The 23,490-nt window shown below is 36.1% G+C and overlaps 2 protein-coding genes across 7 annotated transcripts; both read right to left on the bottom strand.

Annotated features, from left to right (window-relative positions):
- Positions 1-956: 956 nt before the first annotated feature.
- Snrpn (small nuclear ribonucleoprotein polypeptide N) lies at positions 957-5,776 on the bottom strand. Its single transcript, XM_015506593.2, has 7 exons — positions 5,636-5,776; positions 4,204-4,355; positions 3,168-3,279; positions 2,512-2,664; positions 1,752-1,890; positions 1,260-1,385; positions 957-1,127 (listed from the first exon to the last, which is right to left on the bottom strand). The coding sequence occupies exons 1-7, from the start codon at positions 5,636-5,638 to the stop codon at positions 1,090-1,092; spliced, it is 723 nt and encodes a 240-aa protein (XP_015362079.1). The 5' UTR covers positions 5,639-5,776; the 3' UTR covers positions 957-1,089.
- On the bottom strand, positions 4,204-23,277 carry Snurf (SNRPN upstream open reading frame). 6 transcript variants are annotated; one of them, XM_048791692.1, is made up of 5 exons: positions 23,130-23,277; positions 15,641-15,736; positions 9,098-9,270; positions 6,919-6,968; positions 5,755-5,786 (listed from the first exon to the last, which is right to left on the bottom strand). In XM_048791692.1, the coding sequence occupies exons 1-3, from the start codon at positions 23,141-23,143 to the stop codon at positions 9,165-9,167; spliced, it is 216 nt and encodes a 71-aa protein (XP_048647649.1). In that variant the 5' UTR covers positions 23,144-23,277; the 3' UTR covers positions 5,755-5,786; positions 6,919-6,968; positions 9,098-9,164. The 6 variants fall into 6 exon arrangements, with proteins under 6 accessions (XP_048647651.1, XP_048647650.1, XP_048647649.1 ...); XM_048791690.1 differs by lacking the exon at positions 6,919-6,968 and adding an exon at positions 5,988-6,111; XM_048791694.1 differs by lacking the exons at positions 5,755-5,786; positions 6,919-6,968 and adding an exon at positions 4,204-4,355.
- Between the last annotated feature and the right edge of the window lie 213 nt (positions 23,278-23,490).

Below are 23,490 nucleotides of genomic sequence, written 5' to 3'. Positions count from 1 at the left end.
CCCATCTTACTCACTCCTTTTAAAAATGAATTTTTTCACAGCAGATGAGGTAGAGAGGGAAGATGGGAGGGGAGGGGAGGGGGGATAGTAGGGGATAGGAAAGGTAGCAGAATACAACAGTCACTAATATGCCATTATGTAAAAATGTGAGTGTGTAACCGAAAGAAAAAATAAAATAAAAATGAATTTTTTCTCCATAACAAACAAGAAGGAGATATTAGGGTATTCCTTAACTATTTAACTTAAAGACAATTTATTTGTCTCCATAATTTAAATACATCACTATTGATATGGTTAGGAATATTGAAATATAAATTTTAGTGTGTAATTTACAAAGTGTCCTTTTTACATTTTAAGTAATACAACTTAATTATCTCAAATTGCAAATTTCTGTCTCCCTATAACAACAGTCTGCCCTTCATTTAGTATTTTATAAATGAATATTTACATGCAGGTAGACAATGTTTATCTAAGTCAGTTTGAGACATTAGGATCAGATCTTCTATTCTGATTTCAGGACACTGTAAAAATTGATTAACTAAGGTAAATTTCCAAGGAAAGGCTATCTCTTTGTGCTCATTAATTTCAATTATTTGCAACGAGTCCAAGTCAGTGGCACAATTTCCTTCAGTAAATATTATATCCTTACAAGACCTTGCATTCATCTCTACTTTATTTCAGGTATTGTGACATAGTAAAGTAAAAAGCAGAAGACTATTTATGAATTCATAACAACTTAAAGCCCCTGTTTCATGAGTTTCCTATCTGCAAATGTTACCAATCAACACTGGTCATGCACAAAGTAGAAGAAAGTGAGAAAGCAGAAACAAATAGCACAATCATTTTACGTTAAAAAGTAATTTGAATAAATTCCTTAATAGTATTCAATACCAGAAAAAATGTTTTCACTCTGACCTCACCAATATAAATAGGCAAAGAAAAAATATACAAGTATCTCATGGTTTAATTGCTCTATGCATTTATTGTCTATTATTAATGCAGAAAGGGGACAAAAAGCTCACAAACAATCTACACAATTCACAAGACGCAGAGCAGGGATAAAGGTGACTTAGATGAATCAACAGTATTTTAGGGTCTTGGTGGACGCATTCCTGGGGGAGGTGGACCTGGAAAACAAAAAATAAACAAAATTCAATGAAACAGTCAGAAAAATAATATATATATATATATATATATATATATATATATACATTCAAAGCCCTGGCTGCCACTCTCAAGCTCCTGTAATCCCAATTCACCTCTAATTCCTGGTGGTGGGGGCCTCATTCCAGGAGGAGGCATGCCTATTGGCGTCCCTCGAGCAGGGGGAAGCCCAATTGGTGGGCCCATAGGTGGTCTCATACCAGGTGGAGGAGCCATGATGCCTACAAAGAAAACAATTCAGAAATAAAGACCTTATAAGTTGGCTCAGGAAAGTTAGACTTCAGCCCAAAGTAATGTTTAAAGAAATGAGCTGGGTTCAATCCAGAAAGAAAGAGGGAAAAGCAGCAGCCAATGAGGATCAAATAATTTCTTTTTAAATATTGCTCCTGTTTGTCATCTCCAATTCAAAAAGAATTCCTATTCTTTCATTAAAAACTAATTATATACTCCGAAAACCTCTAATTGAGCACTTAGGTTGTATCTGAATCCATTATCTAAGTCAGTTGTTGTTGTTGTCTCAAACTGACTTAGATAATGGCATATGAACTCTTGGAGACACAAATTATTCTTTTTCACAAATCCCATACCTGGTGGTGGGGTTGCTCTGCCTACAGGTGGGGGTGGAGTCCCCCGTCCTGGTGGGTACTGTGTTGGGGCTCCAGCAATGCTGGCAGTAGCAGCAACAGCAGCAGCTGCTACAGTACCTCTTCCTTGTGGAGTCATTACCTGAGAGGGCAGAGCCAGGAAGACAATAAAAATGAGAAGAAACATGCTCACATTTTTAAACACAGAAAATAAATATTAGGTATGTCCTCTTAAATGCTAAATAATTACTGCAATTTTATACTTGTCTCATTCATATTTTATTTTGCAGCACTGGGAATGAAATCCAAGGGCTTACATATGTCAAGTGCATGCTCTACCACTGAGATACATCCCATCCTGAGTTCTGTAGAGGAATTGCTTAGCATGTGTGAGGAACTAGGTTCAATTCTCAGCACTGCATATAAATTAATAAAATAAAGGTCCACCAACAAATAAAAAATATTTTTTAAAAATCTTGGTATTATGACATATCAAAGCAGCTATTCGTCTCTTTTTTCCAAATCTGACATGTACATTCGTATTTTTCTGAATAAGCAAATAATAGTTTTACTCCTAACAAGGTGGCTTTAAATACCGAGTAACCATTTTAAGTAACTAGTTTTATTACCTTGCTTTTATATTTATCTCCCTGCTTATTCTATAACATATACTGCTTAAACAAATACACATTTTTAAATATCCTCAATCCAGGGATCTACTCACATTTCCCCATTAAGCTAAAACCCTTTCCTTGTTACCCACCTGCTGGGATGGACCTCCAACTCCTCTGACAGGGCCTGCTAATCCAGCAGGAGCCTGGGGAATTGGTACACCAGCTGGTACTCCTCTGCCAGCTGCTCTCCCAACCCCAGGACCTCCTGCAGCTCCAGCAAGTGGCACCCGAGCAATACCAGTCTGAAATAAGAAAATTTATAATGTAGAACTGAATGACTTACTCAAGTTCTCAGCACTTTTATACAAAAATCAGTTTTACCCACTATGTTCCCAGGCCACCCACCTAACATTAATTTCAGCACTCAAATGGAAAAAATGAGTATATATACCATGGAGATAATTCTCCACATATATATTTTTCAAATTGTTAGGACACACACCATGTGGAAATAAATCGACAACTCCCATGATTACCTAGGTAACCCAGCACATAAAGTAACCCATCAGACAACTTTTAATTCATAAAAGTTCAAATATTAGCTAGCATCAAGTTCTGAACACATTTGACAAAAGTATACTATATTGTGCTTCCCTGGTCCCCCTATTTCAGCCATCTCAAAGAATACAATACTCTCCCACATTTAAATTATTTGCTTTTATATACCAATTAAGAATAAAACAACAAAAAATTACTTTCAAAGACAAAATTTTAAAGAGCTCTGTCCTGCCTGCATCTTCCTTACATCTTTAGGGGGTGGTCCCTCCACAGTCATGGATACCAAGTTCTCCCCACGCAGCAACACCAGACCTAAAACCCGCTTTTCTTCACGCTCTGGCTGCTTTGCATTCTTTGGCCTATGAATAAGAAGAAATTTTAGTGAGAGAAATTTTAGCAATCCTCAAATTATTCATTAAACACAAGTACTAAATAAGACAAAAACTAATGCCAAGATTCTCACTGAAGTTATTCAGTTTAATCCCCTAAATGAAACATTCAGACTCAATTTACATATATAAATAGCAAAGCTCCTTTCCTATTTTAACTATTGTCCTTTCCAGAATATTTCCTGGTTATTACACAAATATTACAAAAAGTGAATTACTTTTGTAAAATATAGATGGAAATGATGAGACTTAGCCTTTTAAGGTAGGCAAAAGTTTCAACTCTATTTCCACATTAAAATGGAAAATAGGGCTGGGGTAGTGGCTCAGTGGTACTTACCTAGCATGTGTGAGGTACTGGGTTTGATCCTCAGCACCACATAAAAATAAATAAATAAAATAAATGTCTATCAACAACTAAGAAAACATTAAAGAAATGGAAAATAAATTTTTAAAATCACTTTTAACTAAATAAATCTTGAATACAAAACTGAAATAAAAGAAATAGTAAAGAGAGAAGGGATACCAAATGGTATTCGTAACACAATTCCCCAACCATAGACAATTATTTTCTCTCCTTCAATGTAAGACTGTCACAGAGGACAGTCAATTAATACTTCTAATTTTTTGAAATACATATAATTTGATATTTCAATCATATTGTGCTGTTTTATTCTCAGTAATGCATGATTGTTTTTGCAAATTTACACTAATACATTGGATGTAATGCCTTTAAAGCTCTAACCCAAGTCAGACATGACATTAAGAGATTAGACAATAGACTGGCCCTGCTATAGTTTCTCTACATGAAAGTCACCCTTTATAAACTCTACTTTAGCTCTGCCCTTGGATTTTCACTGCTTTTGCTTCCAACTGTTACCCAATCCTCAGACTTACTTGATTTTCCTGAACTCATCACAATCACAGAGGATCAAATTCATATGCTTGTCAAAAGCCTTAAAGGTGCCAATGAAGATTCGGCCGTCTTGCAGGATACATCTCATTCTATAGTCAATGTGCTGCAGCATCTTGCTACTCTTGCCCACAGTCTGGAATTATTAAAAGGAATGTCAATAGTCAATTTTTCATTTCTTGCCTGCTCCCATATCAATCCAAATCTGGTTTCTTTAACAAGTCCTCTTCCATGCCTTTTCTGCAACATTTCTTCTCTCTCACTAAATATACTAGACCAAATTTTGACCCAGGACCACTAGATTCTTCTAAGAAAACCTTTACTTCTTAAAATTTTAGGCAGTTTTCCCACCATTACTCATTATATTTTTTTCTGAAATCCCTCAGCTCACAGTTGGTTACCTTTTAGAACTATAATCTCTCTTCCCTTCCCAAATACTACCTTTTTTCTAATCATTTGATTTTATAAACTGTTTGTTTTACCCTGAACAAATCTGTACTTAAAATAAAACTACAAATCCCATCAACCTAACTAAAGCATAATGCATGGTATTTCTTAGCTTTGTAAAGACATTCAGATCCATAACACCTACAACAATATTCAGAACTTCCAAATTCTTGTTTCTCCACATTTTCTTTCGTTTTTGTTCCCCTACAGCACCGTTTTAGATATTTATCACAGTAACCCTCCCATGTGAGATTTTAATATAGAGTCATGATCTCCCTATATTTTAATATAATGTGGTATTATAAAGCAATATAGAATGTTATTTTTTTTTGATACGTCAAGAACCAATTTTGATACTCTTGGAGAATGCATGCTCTATATTTTCAGAATCATGCAATTTTTATTAGGATACTCTATCCAGATAATTTTCATCTATATTAACCAACTGATTCTTTTGTCCCAGCAACTTGAAAGGCTGAGGCAGAATGACTGCAATTTTAAGGCCAGCCTCAGCAACTTAGCCAGACAGTCTTTAAAACAAAAAAAGTTAAAAAAAAATTAATGGGCTGGTGATAGCTCAGTAGTGGAGCACCCCTGAGATCAATCTCTATACTTAAAAAAAAGGAGAAAAAACTTTCCTAAGTAGTCTGTAAGTCTTCAGAAATTAAGAGTCACCAATGGGCAAGATGGTTCCTTAAAACAGCAATGATCACCAAAAACTACTTCTGTATTTTCTTACATCATAAGTTATCTTTCTCTTTTCAGCATGATTTGTATAACTTGTACAACCAACCGATAATAGGAACCAGACATTTCTCATCTCCAGTTTTTATTTAATACAAGACTACGTATCTATGGATATATTCTCTTTCCTAACTTTTAAAACCCAAAGCTCCTCACACCTTGGGAAACTATTATTTTGGGCCCTTATAGCATCTTACCACTCCTGTACTTTAATGAACATCTTACCATGATTGCTGTTCCACCAAAGCCGATGTCAAAAATAAAATCTGGGGATCCTTAATACCTAAGGGAAGGCTTGGTACAGATAAAGGTATGATGAAGGTTCTCTTATAAACAATGCAAGCTGGGCAGAAGCTTCATAAATAGTAGACAGAGCCTGCAGAGGAAAGCATGTTATAGCTGCACTGCAATATATCATATTTTAAACAAGTTAATTCTGCACTAAAATCACTGCAACACACATTCAAAACATCCCTCCTCTCACGCTGCCATAGCAAGAGTCTAACAAATTTCAGTATTCCCTCATCTTAACTCCCACATTTGACACACCTAGAGAAATAAAACTCATTTATTTTACCTTCTAATTCTTAAATGTCCCACGTAAGCATGAATTCCCAATTCCAAAATTTACATCAATATCTCAATTATTCCTGAATTTAGTCAATTTTCAACTGCAAGGTTCTCTTTCTTTCCCCTAAATCCTGTTCAAAATGATATTAGGTAATCTTTCTTCACCAAATAATATGAATCTGCTTAAGACTTCCTATGTAGTCAGTTATAGCCAGTACAGCACAGGGTCTCAAACTATTGACCATAATAATTGCAAAGTAAAACAGCAGCTTCACATCAGATGATAGATGAGTAGTCACTGTGTATCTTCTCAAATGAAAGGACATAAAAGCAAAGTAAACCACCTAAGATCAATCATCATAGCAAGGTCAAACTTTTGTAAAATACAGACTTTGAAATGATCATAAACTTGAGACTCTCTACAGAAAAATGTACAAAATATGATTACCAATGACATAACAGGAGAAAATACAAATGGGACATATTCATCTACAAAACAATGTGAATTAAAACCACATGACCAGGGTGCAGTGGAACATGCCTATAATCCCCACAATATGGGAGGCTGAGGTGGGAGGATTGTAGATTTAAATCCAACCTTGGCAACTTATCGAGACCCTACCTCATCATGAAAATAAATAAATAAATGAATGAATGAATAAATAAATAGATGGCAAGCATACACATGCAAAAATATTTCCTTCAAAACTTTTATTTAATGACAAAAAATACCCAAAGGAAGTATGAGAACCTAAGTATGTTTTCATGTTACTAAACGTTTCCTCAGATGCCCTTAGAAAGTGATAACATAAAATTTAGGAATCGTACTACAAAAAAAAAATAGTTTAAAGAAGAAATAAAATTTTCACTAAATTTATACTCTATGCTCTGCACTAGGATAATTTATGTTATCACACATTGAGATGCCAAAAATGTACCTGTGGTCAGACATAGTAGCACAAGCCTGTAATCCAAGCTACTCCAGAGGCTGAGGAATAAGGAAAATTAGAGGTCAGCCTGAATACTTTAGGTACACTCCATATCAGAATTTTGAAAAAAGTACCAGGAACATAACTCAGAGGTAGAGCACTTGTCTGGGTTGAGTCTCTGGGTTCAATCTCCAGTATGCAAAAAATTTTTTAAATAAAATATAAAGTGTGGGTTGGGGATATAGCTCAGTTGGTAGAGTGCTTGCCTTGCATGCACAAGGCCCTGGGTTCAATCCCCAACACCACCAAAAAATTAATTAATTAATTAATTAAAAAATAAAGGGCTGGGGCTGTAGCTCACTGCCAGTGCACTTGCCTAGCATATGTGAAGCACTGGGTTTGATCCTCAGCACCACATAAAAATAAACCACATAAAGGCATCCTGTCCATCTACAACTACAAAAAATTTAAAAAATAAAATATAAAGGAACTCCTGGTTGAATAGCTCTCGTCCAAAATGTTTGCTACCAAAAGTCCAAAAGTGTTTCAGATTTCATGTTTTAGACTCTAGAATATTTGCATACACATCTTGAGATACACAGAAGGCAGTAACAAATGTCAAATTCAAATTAATTTGTTTCATATACACCTGGGTAGCCAAAAAAATTGCTAGGTTAAAAAAATTTAATCTGTGGACACCTGCTCATTGAAAAATGCCTTTACTCTGAAGAACAGTTGGGGACAGTGATCAGATTCCAGTATTTATTTACAAGTCCATGTAATTATTACAAAATGTTGGGTATAAAGGATTCAATGAAATGATTTCTCAGAAAAGCTCTCTTCAGATCTCAATTCAAAATGATGGCTATAAACAATCCGTGTTAACTCATGTTGAAGATGTTGAAGAGTAACATTTCAAAAAACAAAAATAAAATCTACAGAGAATTCATCAATAAAACCCTTTTCTTCTAAAGTTTTATTTTCTAAACAAAAAATAATTAAATAACTGAGCATGTATGTGTGCATGTTTGAATGTACAAGTAAATCCTAGGAATTTGGGCATTGTAATGTTGAAACAGAAAATAATTGCAAAATAAAACAGAATACTAAATCAAAATCAAACTTGCAATGTCTTTTTTCCTATTAAAAAAGTGAGCAAGGGCTGGAGCTATGGCTCAGCAGTAGAGCACTCATCTCACATGTGTGAGGTCCTAGGTTCGATCCTCAGCACCGAATAAATAAAAATAAAGATATTGTGTTCACCTACAACTAAAAAAATTAAATTTAAATTTAAAAAAAGTGAGCAACTAACAAAAATACAAACTAAATAAATATTCACTACATTGAAAAATTATGGATAGTATCTTTATTACACTGCTGATTCCAAGAGGAAATACATTAGAGAAAACATGAAAGTGAGAAAAAGACAATAAAAAATAAATAATTAGGGGGACTGGGGTTATGGCTCAGCGGTAGATCACTCGCCTAGCATGTGCAAGGCCCTGGGTTCGATCCTCAGCACCACATAAAAATAAAATAAAGACATTGTGTCCAACTACAACTAAAAATATATATTAAAAAAAGAACTATAATTGAAAAATAAAAAATTAGTAAATAAGCATAGGAAAATACTTAGATTCTCTTAACACTCATTGCTAATGAATGTGTGATGTATTTACAACTTTCATTTATGCCAAAATTGGTCAAAGTGAAAAGTGACATACTACATTTGGAAGGTTAAGAAATTAAAACAGTAAATACTTTAAAACTAGACACACACACAAAAATGAAGTCTATCACAAAATGTAATTATAAAACATTCACTAGGGGCTGAGACTGTGGCTCAGCGGTAGCACACTTTGCCTGGCATGTGTGAGGCACTGTGTTCGATTCTCAGCACCACATATAATAAATAGAGGTCTATTGACAACTAAAACATGAATAAATAAAACATTCACTAAGATATTTAATGCCCATTCATAAAAATTTTTCATATAAAGTTGATAATCAATGCAAAATAAAATATGAATAAAACTTTCTAAAAAGCATGCACTATGAAATGTTTGGAAGTGACACAAAAACATGTCAAAATATCAGGGGAGGGACATTAAGTTCAGACTTCTATTGTTTTAAATGTCATACAATGTGCTTATTTTATGACACTGATCATTACAGTATCAGCTCTAACCTGTTTTTTTTTTGTTGTTATTGTTTGATTCTCTTGAAATCAGCTAGCTTGATGTTCCAGTATTGCTTTAACCACCTCTTGGTGTCTCAGCTAAGAAGGCCTGTCTCAGTTCCGCCTGAAAATCCACCACAGGTACTTGTTGCTGCTGAGAACGCCTTGGGTACAACTGACACCTATTAAAAGAATACAATATATATATATATATTTTTTTTTTTCTATCTATATATTTATATTCATATATATTATATTTATATGTGTATATATATACATACACACACATATAAATATAAATACACACATACAAGATACATCTTATTAATAAGATTTTTGTCCATGTGCAATTATATGAAATAAAACACAAAGACCCTTAAACTTACAAAGGTTCTCCTTTATGTTCAGAATAGACCATTTTTACCTAGTAAGTTAACTATTAACACAAAACACAAAATCTTGACACATAAGTATGTGCAAGAAACTAGCAGATACTTACCCAATCTGGAAATATTTTCAAAGAACTATAAAACTAAGAACTATTACTCCTGTAGAAATACTATTAGTACCATATCCATCATTCAATTTCCAATTATCCTAAAATGCTTACTCCCCTGCAATAGAGTGAGGGTATTTGCTCAGCATACATTAATGATGCATAAAGGCTGTCTCATCTGAAGCATTTTCTTCATAAATAAATACCTAATAACTTGCAGAGTCCATGAGATTTGAGGGCTTTCAAACTATGTGATTCAACCATCTGTATTAGTAAGCAGGGAATTCTATAAGAAAACCCTCCACATACCCTGTGGGTCAGTAACCTTGCTGTGAATCTAATAAGAAAGAGATGGCCATGGTGGTACAGTCCTATAATCCCAACTCTAGAGGTCAAGATAGGAGGACCACAAAATCAAGCCCAGTATCAACAGCTTAGCAAAGCCCACAATAAACATCAAAAACAAAGGAGATGCAGCACAGTGGTAAAGTACTCTAGGTTCGATCCTCAGCATGTGCACATGCTTGTTGTCTCTCTCTCTCTCTCTCTCTCTCTCTCACACACACACACACACACACACAATAAATAAAGGAAATTATAGTTTGCTGATCAACAGGAAAGGTCTGCTATTGATATTAGCAATTTTACCCTGTTGGTAAGGGGGAAAAATGATAAAATATATTTGAAAATATTTAATAGCACTGGATTTGGAAATGAGACTGGTACAAGTTTCCACTTTTTTTCTATAGATTTTCCATTGTGTGTTAAACATACTGTTAAATAATAAAGAATTTAAGCCAGGTGCCATGGCATAGACATGTAATTCCAGCAACTTAGGGAGGATGAGAATCATAAGCTCAAGACAAGACAGAGAAGTACCTTGGCAAGACCCTCAGCAACTTGGGATAAATAATAAAAAGGACTAAGGATGTAATTCAGTGGCAAAGAGACCCTCGATTCAATCCCCAGCCCATACATACATACATACATAAAATTAGCTGGCCTCTGTCCCAGGTTATCAGGAAGTCACATCTAACTCCTTGGAATTTACAAAAAGATAGAAATATCTTTATTGTTCTTGGTTTATGCTAGTGAGATAATTCAGATTGGGATATGGCCAGGCCCAAGAAAAAAACAAACAAATATTAAAGAGAAGGCTTCGGAACCTGACTTCCTAGGATAGGATGGAACCTAAAGACTGATTTCAATCACATGACCAATGTTTCAGTTAATTTTGTCTACATAATGAAACCCCAACACAACAGTGGATTTCTGAAGTTCTGTTATGTTTTCTAATGGGTTTTATCTACTAACATACAGAGTACATCCTGAAAGAATGTAGCTTTATGTTTGAGACCCTCTCAGACCTTGACCTACATTCATTTGTAAGTTTTATAAATCTTGTACTAAGTTGTAGTGTTTGCCTAGCATGCATAAGGCTCTGGGGTTAAATCCCCATAACATTTTTTACAAAATCACACAGATATACCTATAAAGAATATGTACACATATATAGAGAGAGGTATTTGTGTGTTATGTTTTATTTTTAAGTTCTGAGCCATTTTCCCAAATAATCAAATCTGAAAGCACACTGGGAATCACAGATTCACAAGCTAGCTGGATCAGATGTATCATGGCATGGGAACCCTGCAGCTTGTGGGCTAATGTGTGAATTAAGGACAATCAAATGGAGAGAATATTAATATCTGTGAAGTGTGCAATAATTCAAGTTAGTTGGCCTCAGTTACATTTAAATTTTCCTACCCCAATCACCAAATAATAAAATCTACTCTACCAGTGCTGGGAGATGCATGTTAGGCAAGCATTTTATCACTGAGCTATATGCCCAGGGCCTTATACATGTTAGGCAAGCATTTTATCACTGAGCTATATGCCCAGGTCTGAATAATAAATAATCTAAGTATTCCTCATTTCAATCTCACTGTTGCCAAACAGCAACCAGTTCTCTGACCTAACAAAGTCCTAAAACTGTTGCAGGAAGAAGGAAAAAAAAAAACAACTTTGCTTCTTGAAACTTGAATTAAGAGAATTTCCTATTAAGTATCCTCCTTGGTTAACTCTGGGAGCCTAAAGACAACTGAGGTTAAGAATGAGAAAACAAAGGGCTGGGGATGTGGCTCAAGTGGTAGCGCGCTCGCCTGGCATGCGTGCAGCCCGGGTTCAATCCTCAGCACCACATACAAACAAAGATGTTGTGTCCACCGAAAACTAAAAAAAAAATAAATATTAAAAATTCTCTCTCTCTTTAAAAAAAAAGAATGAGAAAACAAGATGCAGGCTATATAGCATTACACATCACAAAAAGCAGAATATTAATCAGGAAATACATTTGAAGGTATACCTAAAATAGATAAAGATGACTCTCCAACCCTAATTACCCTTAAACTGAAAATATATCAACCAAAAGGGAAGATATTATCCCAAGAACAAGAGATGATGTGGTGACATATCTAATGAAAGACAAAATTACCATCAATTCCACGAGTGGAACAAAAGTCAGCACAGTTCTATTCATACTCATTAGTTTGTGTCTTGTGCTATTTTTATTTAGTTTTGTATTGAACTTTCTAGAATGAATAAAATGATAATTATTTAGGGCTGGAATCAATAGAATCCCTCTAGGCAGAATGGACTCCCATCTTTATTGTTTGGGAGAAGGTAGGATATTAATTGGATAAATATCAATGAAGATTCAGTTTAATAAAATATACAAGTACCTGGCTTATGAAATTTTGAGCTTATATATAAACCATGATACAAGTTCTATTAATCCTACATTTAGACACAGGGTCTCTGGTTTAATTCCTAGGTCCTTGATCCATTTTGAGTTGAGTTTTGTGCATGGTGAGAGATAGGGATTTCATTTCATTTTGTTGCATATGAACTTCCAGTTTTCCCAGCACCATTTGTTGAAAAGGCTTTCTTTTCTCTAATGTATGTTTTTGGCACCTTTGTCAAATATAAGATAATTGTAATTTTGTGGGTTAGTCTCTGTACCATTGGTCTATCAGTCTGTTTTGGTGCCAATACCAAGCTGTTTTTGTTACTATTGCTCTGTAGTATAGTTTAAGGTCTGGTATAGTGATGCCACCTGCTTTACTCTACTTGCTAAGGATTGCTTTAGCTATTCTGGGTCTCTTATTTTTTCCAGATGAATTTCATGATTGCTTTTTCCATTTCTATGAGGAATGCCATTGGTATTTTGATTAGAATTGCATTAATTCTGTATAGTGCTTTTAGTAGTATGGCCATTTTGATAATATTAATTCTGTCTATCCAAGAGCAAGATAGATCTATCCATCTTCTGAAGTCTTCTTTAATTTCTTTCTTTAGTGTTCTGTAGTTTTCGTTGTAGAGGTCTTTCACCTCTTTTGTTGATTCCTAAGAATTTTTTTTTGAGGCTATTGTAAATGGGGTAGTTTCCTTCATTTCCCTTTCAGAGGATTTGTCACTGATGTGACATATATACACAATGGAATTTTACTCTGCAGTGAAAGAGAATAAAATCATGGCATTTGCAGGTAAATGAATGGAGTTAGAGAAGATAATGCTAAGTGAAGTTAGCCAATCCCCAAAAAAAAAAACAAATACCAAATGTTTTCAAAAGACTGATTCATAGTGGGGTAGGGAGGGGGAGCATGGAGGAATAGAGGAACTATAGATAAGGCAGAGGGATGGGAGAGGAAGGAAGTGAGTAGAGGATTAGAAACGATGGTGGAATGTGATGGTATTATCCAAAGTACATGTATGAAGACATGAATTGGTGTGAATATGCTTTAATACATCCAGAGATATGAAAAAAATGTGCTCTATATGTGTAATATGGATTGTAATGCATTCCGCTGTCATTCATATATATATATATATATATATATATATATATATATATACACACACACACACACACACATACACACACACACACATATATATATAATAATAAATCCTACATATATATTTCCATAATCTATTTACTCTAAGAATGAAGAGAACTGGAAAAATTATACAATTTCCCTAACTCAATACTCATCTCAGATCCTGCCCCCAATACAGGAAGGACTATGAAGTTTAATATATAACATACACAGTATATAACAGAAAAACTCAAGTTATGTTTTCATCAAAATCAAACTGTTTCCACAGATATGAACAAGACGGACAGATAACTGGAGAAGGCCACTTCATCCCAAAACAAGATGAGCATGAGATCACTTGTATTAATCTAGGTTCAGAATGTATAAAATTAAAACTCGTAACAAAACACAACAAACACAATGGAACTCCATTTACTAAAAAGATCCTCCCTCAACAGATGCCCTTCCCCATAAACTCTACCACAAGCTCTCTAAACTCTACTGGACACTCTAGGAACATTCAAAACTTTGGAAGTTAAAGGGAGATTTTTATGTTGAAGCAGTCCCAGGTGCAGGGAGGCTGAGGTAGAAGAATTGTAAGTTCAAGGCCAGTTTAGGAATGTTAGTGATACTGGTATCAAAATGAAAAAAAAATATATAAGCCAGGCACAGTGGCACATGCATGTAATCCCAGGGACTTGGGAGCCTGAGGAAGAATAATCCCAAATTCAAGGCCAGCCTCAGAAACTTAGGGATGTTCTAAACAACTTTAGCAAGACCCTCTTTCAAAAAATTGTTTAAAAAGGGCTGGGGATGCAGCTCAGTGGTAGAGCACTTGCCTAGCATAAACAAGGCCAAATCCCCAGAAACTCAAAAATAAAAACACACTCAAAAAATGATTTTAATTCCTAAAAATTAGAAGAAATGGGGAAATCTTTATTCTCACCAGTAATTTCAAATGTGCTAATCTTTTGGGCATGGCAGCATACACCTGTAATCCCAGGGATCTGGGAAGCTGAGGCAACAGGATTCCAAGTTTAAGGCCAGGCTCCATGATTTAGTAAGACCCTCAGCAACTTAGCAAGACTCTGTCTCAAAATTTTAAAAATGACGTAGTTCAGTGGTATAGAACCCCTGGGCTCACTTCTCAGTGGCCCTACTAAATAAAAAATAAAATAAAATGTGCAATCCTTTGACAATCTTTCATATATACAATGAATACGTGACAACAATAAGACATTAACTGTTACCTACCTCCTACAATTTAAAAAATACTACAGTTAAGGAAATAAATTATTATACACTGCATTTTAGAATGATTGTTCATATCCTCACCGTTAGAAGCCAAGGAATGCAAACAAAATAAGTATCAAGGGCAAGGGTTGTGGCTCAGAGGTAGAGAGCTCGCCTAGCATGCGTGAGGCACTGGGTTCAATCCTCAGCACCACATACAAAAATAAAATAAAGATATTATTAAAAAAAATAAGTATCTAGTAGGTTAATAATTAAAATAACCCTAATCTATAAAATAATATAGAATTACATATATCACTATAGCAAGATCCCCAAGACATACTGTCAGAAAAGAATCACAAATCGCAATGTATACAAACAGACATATAAGCATGTATAGGATGAATTCTGAAATGACAAATACCAAGTACTTAAAAATTATCTCTGGAGTGGGAAGAGAAATGAATTGATAGTGGTTTTAAGAAGAGACTCTCTAGGCTGGGCAGAGTGGCACATACCTGTAATCCTAGTGACTCAGGAGATTGAGGCAGCAGGATTGCAAGTTTAAAGTCAGCCTCAACAATTTAGTGAGACCCTAAGCAACTCAGTGAGACCCTGTCTCTAAATAAAATATTTCAAAAAGGGCTACGGATGTGGATCAGTGGTTAAGTGTCCCTGGGTTCAATCCTTGGTACCAAAAAAATGAAGAAGAGACTCTCTAGTGCCCCAACACCCTTGTCCTGTTCTAGGACTTAGGGTCTCAGGGACACTAGACAGGTGTTCTATCAATACCTGTTCAATCAATCTCACCATTTTACCGTATCATCTATATTACATTCATGTGTTTTTTTAACTGTTTATTTTTAGTCTCTTCATTCCATGATATTTTTGTTCTAAACTAAAACATGATTCTGACCTCAGTTGGTTCTCAGCCCAGACTGTACTCACTCTTGATTGCTCAGTGAGGCTGTCCTTCTACGTTTGACTTGGACTTCCACTTCTGGCACGTGCTGTTCTGTAGTTCGTCTCAGGTGTAAGCGATCCCTGAAACAGGTAAAAAAGAATTATTTGGTAGACTTCATCAATATATGAAGCAACTCATGATTGACTTATGAAAGTGTCCAAAATCCAATTAAAACAAAATAAAACTAAAATATTAGAAGATCTTTACCCTTCAAACAATCAGGATCTTGACTATCACAGACAATCTGGTTTTAAAAGATCAAGAAATGAAAGACATATTCACTTCCATTTATATTTACTCATCTGTACAGAAAAATACTCACACGCATTCAGTAACATATCACCACTACATACTCATTCTTCTGGCCAAAAATAGCAAAGCTATTTCCAAAAGTGGCTTGGGAAGCATATTTTAAAATCATAATAAATAGTATTTTGTATAGTGAAATTATAGAACATTAAGTTTAAAGGGAAAAATGTCTATTTTTAAAAAATGGAGCCTAAATTAGAAAAAAAATATATTCTATGCTTTCACAGTTATATCAAAATGAATCCTATTGGGCTGGGGCTGTTGCTCAGTGGCAAAGCGCTTGCCTAGCATGTGTGAGGCAATGGGTTCGATTCTTAGCACCACATAAAAAAAATAAACAAAGGAAATAAAGGCATTCTGTCCATCTATAACTACAAAAATATATTTTAAAAAAATGAATCCTATTGACATGTGTAACTAAAAACGAACTGATTTTTTTAAAAGTCTTTTGCACAAATTTTGCTTTAATATTTGCAAAACAAGGGTTGCTTAATCAAAAAGCTACCAACACAGAGGAAAAACACCACCATAATAAGATCTGCAGACCATCTCATAAAATGGCTGTCTTAGGAATAGAATCAAATCAACCACCGGAAGGCAGCCATGTTAGGAAATGTAGGAATCACTCATAAAACTTCGATTCAGCAATTCCAAGCTAGAAGACAGAAAAGACCTTTTATAAAAGTCAAGCAACTAATGTTTTACAGATACTATGCACCCCCAAATCCAATTATCTGCACACTTTTTTTCTGGTACTTAACCCAGGGGTGCTTTATCACTGAGCCACATTCACAACACCTTTTTTTTTTTAAACAAGGTTTTCAATTGCTTAGGGCCTCACTTAATTACTGAGGCTGGCCTTGAACATGTGCCAACATGCCTAGCATCCTTCCTACTTTTAAAAGTAGTATCTGAGTTTTAGAATAAAACAGGTTAGTAAACTCTCCCTATTATTTTATTGCTTTAAGATGCATGCCTGTAATCTCAGCAGCTTAGGATCAAAGCCAGTCTCGGCATGAGGGGCCAAGCAACTCAGTGAGACCCTGTCTCTAAATAAAATACAAAATAGGGCTGGGGATGTGGCTCAGTGGTTGTGTGCCCCTGAGTTCAATCCTCAGTATCCCCGCCCTTAAAAGAAAGAACTATAAGTATTCAAATTAAGGCATAAAATGATTTTTAAAAATCATATATATATATATATATATTCTGCCAGGCACGGTGGCACACACCTGTAATCCCAGCAGTTTTGAAGGATGAAGCAGGAGGACTACGCATTCAGAGCTATTGTTAACAATTTATCGAGGACCTAAACAACTAATTTAGGGAGACCCTGTCTCTAAATGAAATATTTTAAAAAGGGCTGGGGATGTATCTCAGTGGTTAACCCCTAGGTTCAATCACTGGTACCCAAAGGGGGGAAAAATCACATATGCGTATACCTTAAGATTTTTACACAGGGGCTAGAGGAGTTGTGGCTCAGAGAAAGAGCACTCACCTAGCATGCATGAGGCACTGGGTTTGATCCTCAGCACCACATAAAACTAAAATAAAGGTATTATGTCCACTTACAACTAAAAAATAAATGTTTTAAAAAAAAGGTTTTTAGACAGTAAAATTTACACATTGCTAATTTTAGTGACCATGGAGTAGGTCCTTTAAATGAGCTCTGAGGACAAGCAAGATAATAAATAAATAAATTTGACTTTAATAAAAGGCACTAAAAACAGTGAAATGAAGCCAATGAAGTGGTACACACCTATAATCTAAGCAGCTCAGCAGGCTGAGACAGGAGAATCTCATGTTCAAAGCCAACCTCAACAATTTAGCAAGTGAGACCCTCTCTCAAAATTTAAAAACAAAAAATTAAAAATATAAAAAACAAAAAGGGCTGAGGATGTAGCTCAGTGGTAAATTAAAATCCCCAGTACTCCTCCCTTCAAAAAAAAAGGGAGAAAGATAATCAAGAAAGGAAAAAGTATATAAATTATATATGAGATGAGAGTCTAATATTCAAAACAAAAAGAAAGGTTCTTTGGAAGTGATAGATAAATTTATGGCACTGATAGAACCTCCAAACATCAAATTATATACATTAACTATCTAAATGTTTTTGTATGTTAATCACACCTCAAGAGTGTTTATAAAGTCTTAGACCCAGAATATAAAAGAACTCATACAAATACAGCAATAAAAAGCAAAAAATCTATTTTCTAAATTGGTAAAGAAGAGCTGGTAATATAGATTAATGGTAGAGTGTTTACCTAGCTTACAGGTGGTCCTGTATGTGATCCCCAGCACCAGCACTTCCCCCCAAAATCAAAATGGGTAAAGGATCTGAATACACAGTTCTTCAAATAAGATATATAAATGGCCAAATATCACATGAAGTTCCTACTTCATTAGTCACTAAGCAAATGCAAATCAAAAGCACTATAATAATATAATAATACTTGAAAACACTAAAGTTGGGAAGGAGATAGATAAAATGCTAGTTGGAATATAATATGACACAGCCCTTAGCACTACATAAAATATGCTAATCATAAGATAAAAATAATGATCTAACAATTCCTCTACAAGATATATGATACTAAAACACTAAACTTGTAGCACACTAATGTTCCCAAAGGGATAACACATAATAGGCAAAAAGCATTAATAATTAAATGCCTATTGGCTGAAGGATAAATAAATTGTCATTATATGATATTGCCTACACAATGGAATATTATTTTTTTAGAGAGAGTGAGAGAGAGAGAGAGAGAGAGAGAGAGAGAATTTTTTAATATTTATTTTTTAGTTATCAGCGGACACAACATCTTTGTTTGTATGTGGTGCTGAGGATCGAACCCGGGCCGCACGCATGCCAGGCGAGCGCGCTACCGCTTGAGCCACATCCCCAGCCCCCACAATGGAATATTATTGACCCATAAAAAAGGAAATACTGAAACATGCTATGAGTTCACAAATGTACTTAATAATTAAATGCATTCTCTTAATTTAACACAATAAAAAAAAAAACTATCAACCAAATTATGTTAAGACCAATATGGTATAACTACAAATACTCCACTATCAAAAAAATCTATACTTTTACCCTTATCAGTTCCTCAGAGTGAAAAAAAAATCTCATTTCAGTTAAAAAACTTACAAAAATATCCTAATATTTCAATTTTTAGTCTAAATAAATCATGTATGAACTTTATTTCAAAAATGTTGGTTTGTGTCAGATACAATCACATATGCACAGGTACATTTATAAACTTCCTTACTGTATCCTCAACCCAGAAACCAACATTATAGAAAATTAACTAGTTCAGAAAAAAATGAAATTATAAAAATATTAAAATTTTTCTGAAATCAAAATCCAGAAATATATTGAAAAGTAAAAACTAATGGGATACCACAATTTATTATTATATCATTTCCTATAAAAATGTTTGATATACTTTATATTTTAAAATTCAATAAAGACCTCAGGAATTTTTAAACATTAGCTAACAGTAGATCCTTCCCATCTGCACTTCCCTAATATAGGAAAGATCAATGCCTCCAAAACAAAGAGAATTATGAAAAAGGAGAATTCTGGGCCAGTTAGTACTCAGAAATTGCTACAGAAAAGGGGTAATTTATATATACTACTTTTACCAGTTTCAGAGGATGTCATCGTCAGCACAATTACTCAAGTTCCATGCCATAAAAGTGGAGGGAAAGATAGTGCTGATCCATACAAAAGAAATAAGATTAAAATTTCATTGTCCTTTGTAATGATAGGGCAGCACTTATAATTCTCCCCGGAGAATTATGTAGCTCAGCAGTAGTGCACTTGCCTGGCATGTGAGGCACTAGAGTCAATTCTCAGCATCAAATATAAATAAATAAAATAAAGGTCTATCGACAACTAAAAAAAAATTTATATAATAATAATAATTCTCCCTACAAATGGCTAAATAACAGCATAGTGACATATAAAACATTTATAATGCTATCCATATTAAATGTGAAATTTGTTGGAAAACAAAAATGAACAATTAGAAGACAGTGGGTATGAGAGATAAAAATGTAATAAAACACTGATCAAATAGAAAAGGGAAATAAACTAAGCTAACAGCTTGCTTTGAACAGCAAGTTTTCCCTCAATCAAGCTTCCTTCATCTAAATCACCTGAAGAATTTGCACTCCTCCTTTTCAAAAAGCCCCAGCAAAGTGCTGAACAGATCAGAGACCTAAAAATCTTCAGATGCCTTGAAACAGGATGAGGTCTTTCCAAAGTGATCTGCCATATTGGGATGGTGAGTCGGAATCAAAGAGTACAAAATGGCAGGCCAGCCTACACAGTTTTTTATAAACAGTCAAAAGACTCAGAAGTTAAACCAAAATGTATCTGCAGCAACATCTTCCTACGAGCCAGCAAAAAATGATCAAATAATAAATACTGCCCACAATATTCTATTTTTCTAACTACTAAAAAATAGAAAACTCCATAACAAAACTTTTCAAGCTAACTAGATTTGCCTTGTTAATTTCAACTGAAGAAAACCAGACATACTGTGTACCAAAGATAAAATGAAAAACATGATTAAATGAAGATAAGCACAAAGGAAAACAAAATCCTTAAAGGCAAAAAAGATTTTAAAAAGTAATGGTATATAATAATCCTATCATTTGGTTCATTATTCTTTCTCATCAAATTTTCACAGTAGTTCCAACTTCAAAAATTATCAAAAGCTTAATTTAAAAATTCTTCTGTAGGCAATAGTCTTGAGCAGTGATTCTAATCCCATGCACATCCCCAAACCAATAGGGCTCTCACCACTTTTCTGATCCTGTTTTATTCTCTTTTAACAAACACAACTGTAAGATCATAGGAGCCCAAGATGATTCAATGTTTTTTAATAAAATTATCTCTTTGGTGGATAAAAAAATTGGACATCAGAAGTTTAAACTAATATACACTTGATGGTAGATGCAATTATTAAATTATCAAATCAAATCGAAAAGGAAGGGGATTGTGTAAGGGGTTACTGAATGCACTTTGAAATTAGATCATACAAAACAGTAAAAGAACAATCTACAAAAATTAAAAGGTGACTTTGAAAACAAATTTGACATCTGCACCAGTGATAGAGGCTGCCTCAAGCAGCACGTCAGGTACCTGGTGGATGCACATTTGATGTCCTATAGACCCTTACCACTCCAGTCTACTTCAGCACAGAAAAGGAGGGTCACAGGACAGCTGTGGAGACTGCAAATTCCTGACCTCTCCTTCATTTCACACTCCTTCATCCACCACACCCCTACCGTGGTACTGTGGGGAAAGGCCTGCTGCCAAGTCTTCCGAGTATGTGCAATCCTGCCTTCTTTCCCCCACCCTCCACTGCGACACAATAGGGAATGTGAGGTAAAACAGCAGCTGTTATAGCATCCAGGTGAAGGGGTGGCTTCTATCCTCTCCAAGCTGATGCTGCATAACCATGTTCTCAGCTACCAACCGCATGGCAGGTACAAGCAGCTATCCTCCCCACTGCGCCTGCGCACCCCGCACCCTTCACTGCAGCACTTTGGGGAGGGGGCGGACACCTCACCCAACATTTCTCCTACCTCATCCAAGCACTGTCGAGAGCATATGGCTGAAATTTCAGCAGGGCAAAAATGAGAAATCAGGTGCAAACAGTGCCATACCTGCTGTGACATGATGAGGAGGGGGCGACCACCCGCCCCACCCTGCTGCGCCTGCGCAGACTATTGCCTCTGCAGCAGCGGCCATCTTTGGGAAAGTGCACAATGGCGGTGACGCAAAATATTACCCTCTTCCAATCCTGAGATAGCCTTTGAAAACTATATTATGATAAGTAAAAACAATGAAAAACAATGCCTCTGTGGCATCACCTTGCACATCTGTCAGAAGATGCACAACACTAAATTGTGCACGCCATTTCCCTTTCTTACACGTTAGCCACCTAAGTGAAGAAATCATAAAGGAATAAAATAGACAAAAAAAACCAAACTAAATTTCTGTAACTAGCACTTCATTGTAGGGGCACAGCAGCTTAAGAAAGCGAAAAGCACAATCATAAAAATCAAAATGCACAACAGCCAAAGATCATGTGAAAATTAATGTTCCTTCAAAGTCTCTACTTCTGTCTGCAACCATCCGTCCTCTCACCCCCTCCCCCTCCACACCAGAGGTCATTCTGCTGACCCACTCAGTCACTTCGGACACCCAGCAGGCCCTGCCATTACGGCCATACGCACCAACGAACGTTCCCCGCACTACCACTGCCACTGTGAGCACCCCAATGTCCCCCACTACATCCACCACCGCTTCCCCACTCTTCCCACTCACATCAGAAACCGTGGTGGCCTCAACAATAATATGGGCTCTCCAACTTACCCTCGAGCCCCCAGCCCTCCAATGGCCCTGCATTACCTGCTGAACTATAGCTGTACCATCTCCGTTACAAGCAAAATCAGACAAAATACTCCAGAGCCCGGTAGATACCTGCTGTACCTCCCCCACCAAGTTCACCTCGGCATTACCCACTACCAGAACTATTCCGCGGTCACCCTGGCATAACCCCTAAACTGCACCAGGGTCCCCTCAGACAACCGCCCAAACTATGTGGCATTGAATTCCTTCCCTAAAACCACGGTAGTCCCCTCAGTATATCCACTTCCATCCATGCTACAGTAACCTCGCCCTATCCCGTAAGCTAAATCACTCGGTACTATGGACCAGCGCGGCATGGTCATCTCCACATACCGTCCCCGAAACTCAGAGGCACTGTATACCTTTCCTTCATGGCGCTGAACGGTGAGCCCCACCCCTGGTCATGGACACCTCAGCGGACCCTCAGCGGTCCTCGGTCACCCTCAGTATTCCCCCACAAGACCGCGGGCAACCCACTGTAACTGCCTCGTAATTGAAAGGTAAAGGTTCACCCACGAAAGGAACTGTCGCGGCATTACAGATGAGAGGATGCGGCAAAATGCCGCATGACACCAAAGAACAGAAGAGATAAATTCCAAGCCTCCAAAGGTGTCTATCTGGTTCTCCAAAACAAAGGGCTAAAGGCCCTGAAGTTCCAGTTTTGTACAGTACTCCATTTAGTAGACAACAAATGAAAGTTCCCCAAGATAACAGAAGCCACCAAAACGGCTGACCTTGCTCGCTCCATCGCGTCGCTGACCGCTCCTCAGACCGAGGAGCCAGGCATCTCCAGGGGCCGCTCTGCTCTGCGCAAGACTGCCGCAGCGCAGATTTACCGCACCTCCGGTCGGCGCATGCGCACCAATTCCCCCCAGTGCTGCACATGCGTGTCTATTTGCCGCAATGCAGAGGGTCCCATGTTCTCAAACCAGAATGACCCGAGTGCATTGGTTATTGCACCCCAATAATCCACATCTCTGATGCCTTAACTGAAGGACTTCAAAAACCACAAACATCTAAAATTAATGAATCTGTCTGCCTATTTTTGTTTATTTATTTTAATTTTAAGATTATAATATTAGGTATTTCTGCTTT

Source organism: Marmota marmota, unplaced genomic scaffold (assembly GCF_001458135.2).
Source record: "Marmota marmota marmota unplaced genomic scaffold, marMar, whole genome shotgun sequence".
Taxonomy (NCBI): domain Eukaryota; kingdom Metazoa; phylum Chordata; class Mammalia; order Rodentia; family Sciuridae; genus Marmota; species Marmota marmota.
This window is presented reverse-complemented; position numbering and strand designations above follow the sequence as displayed.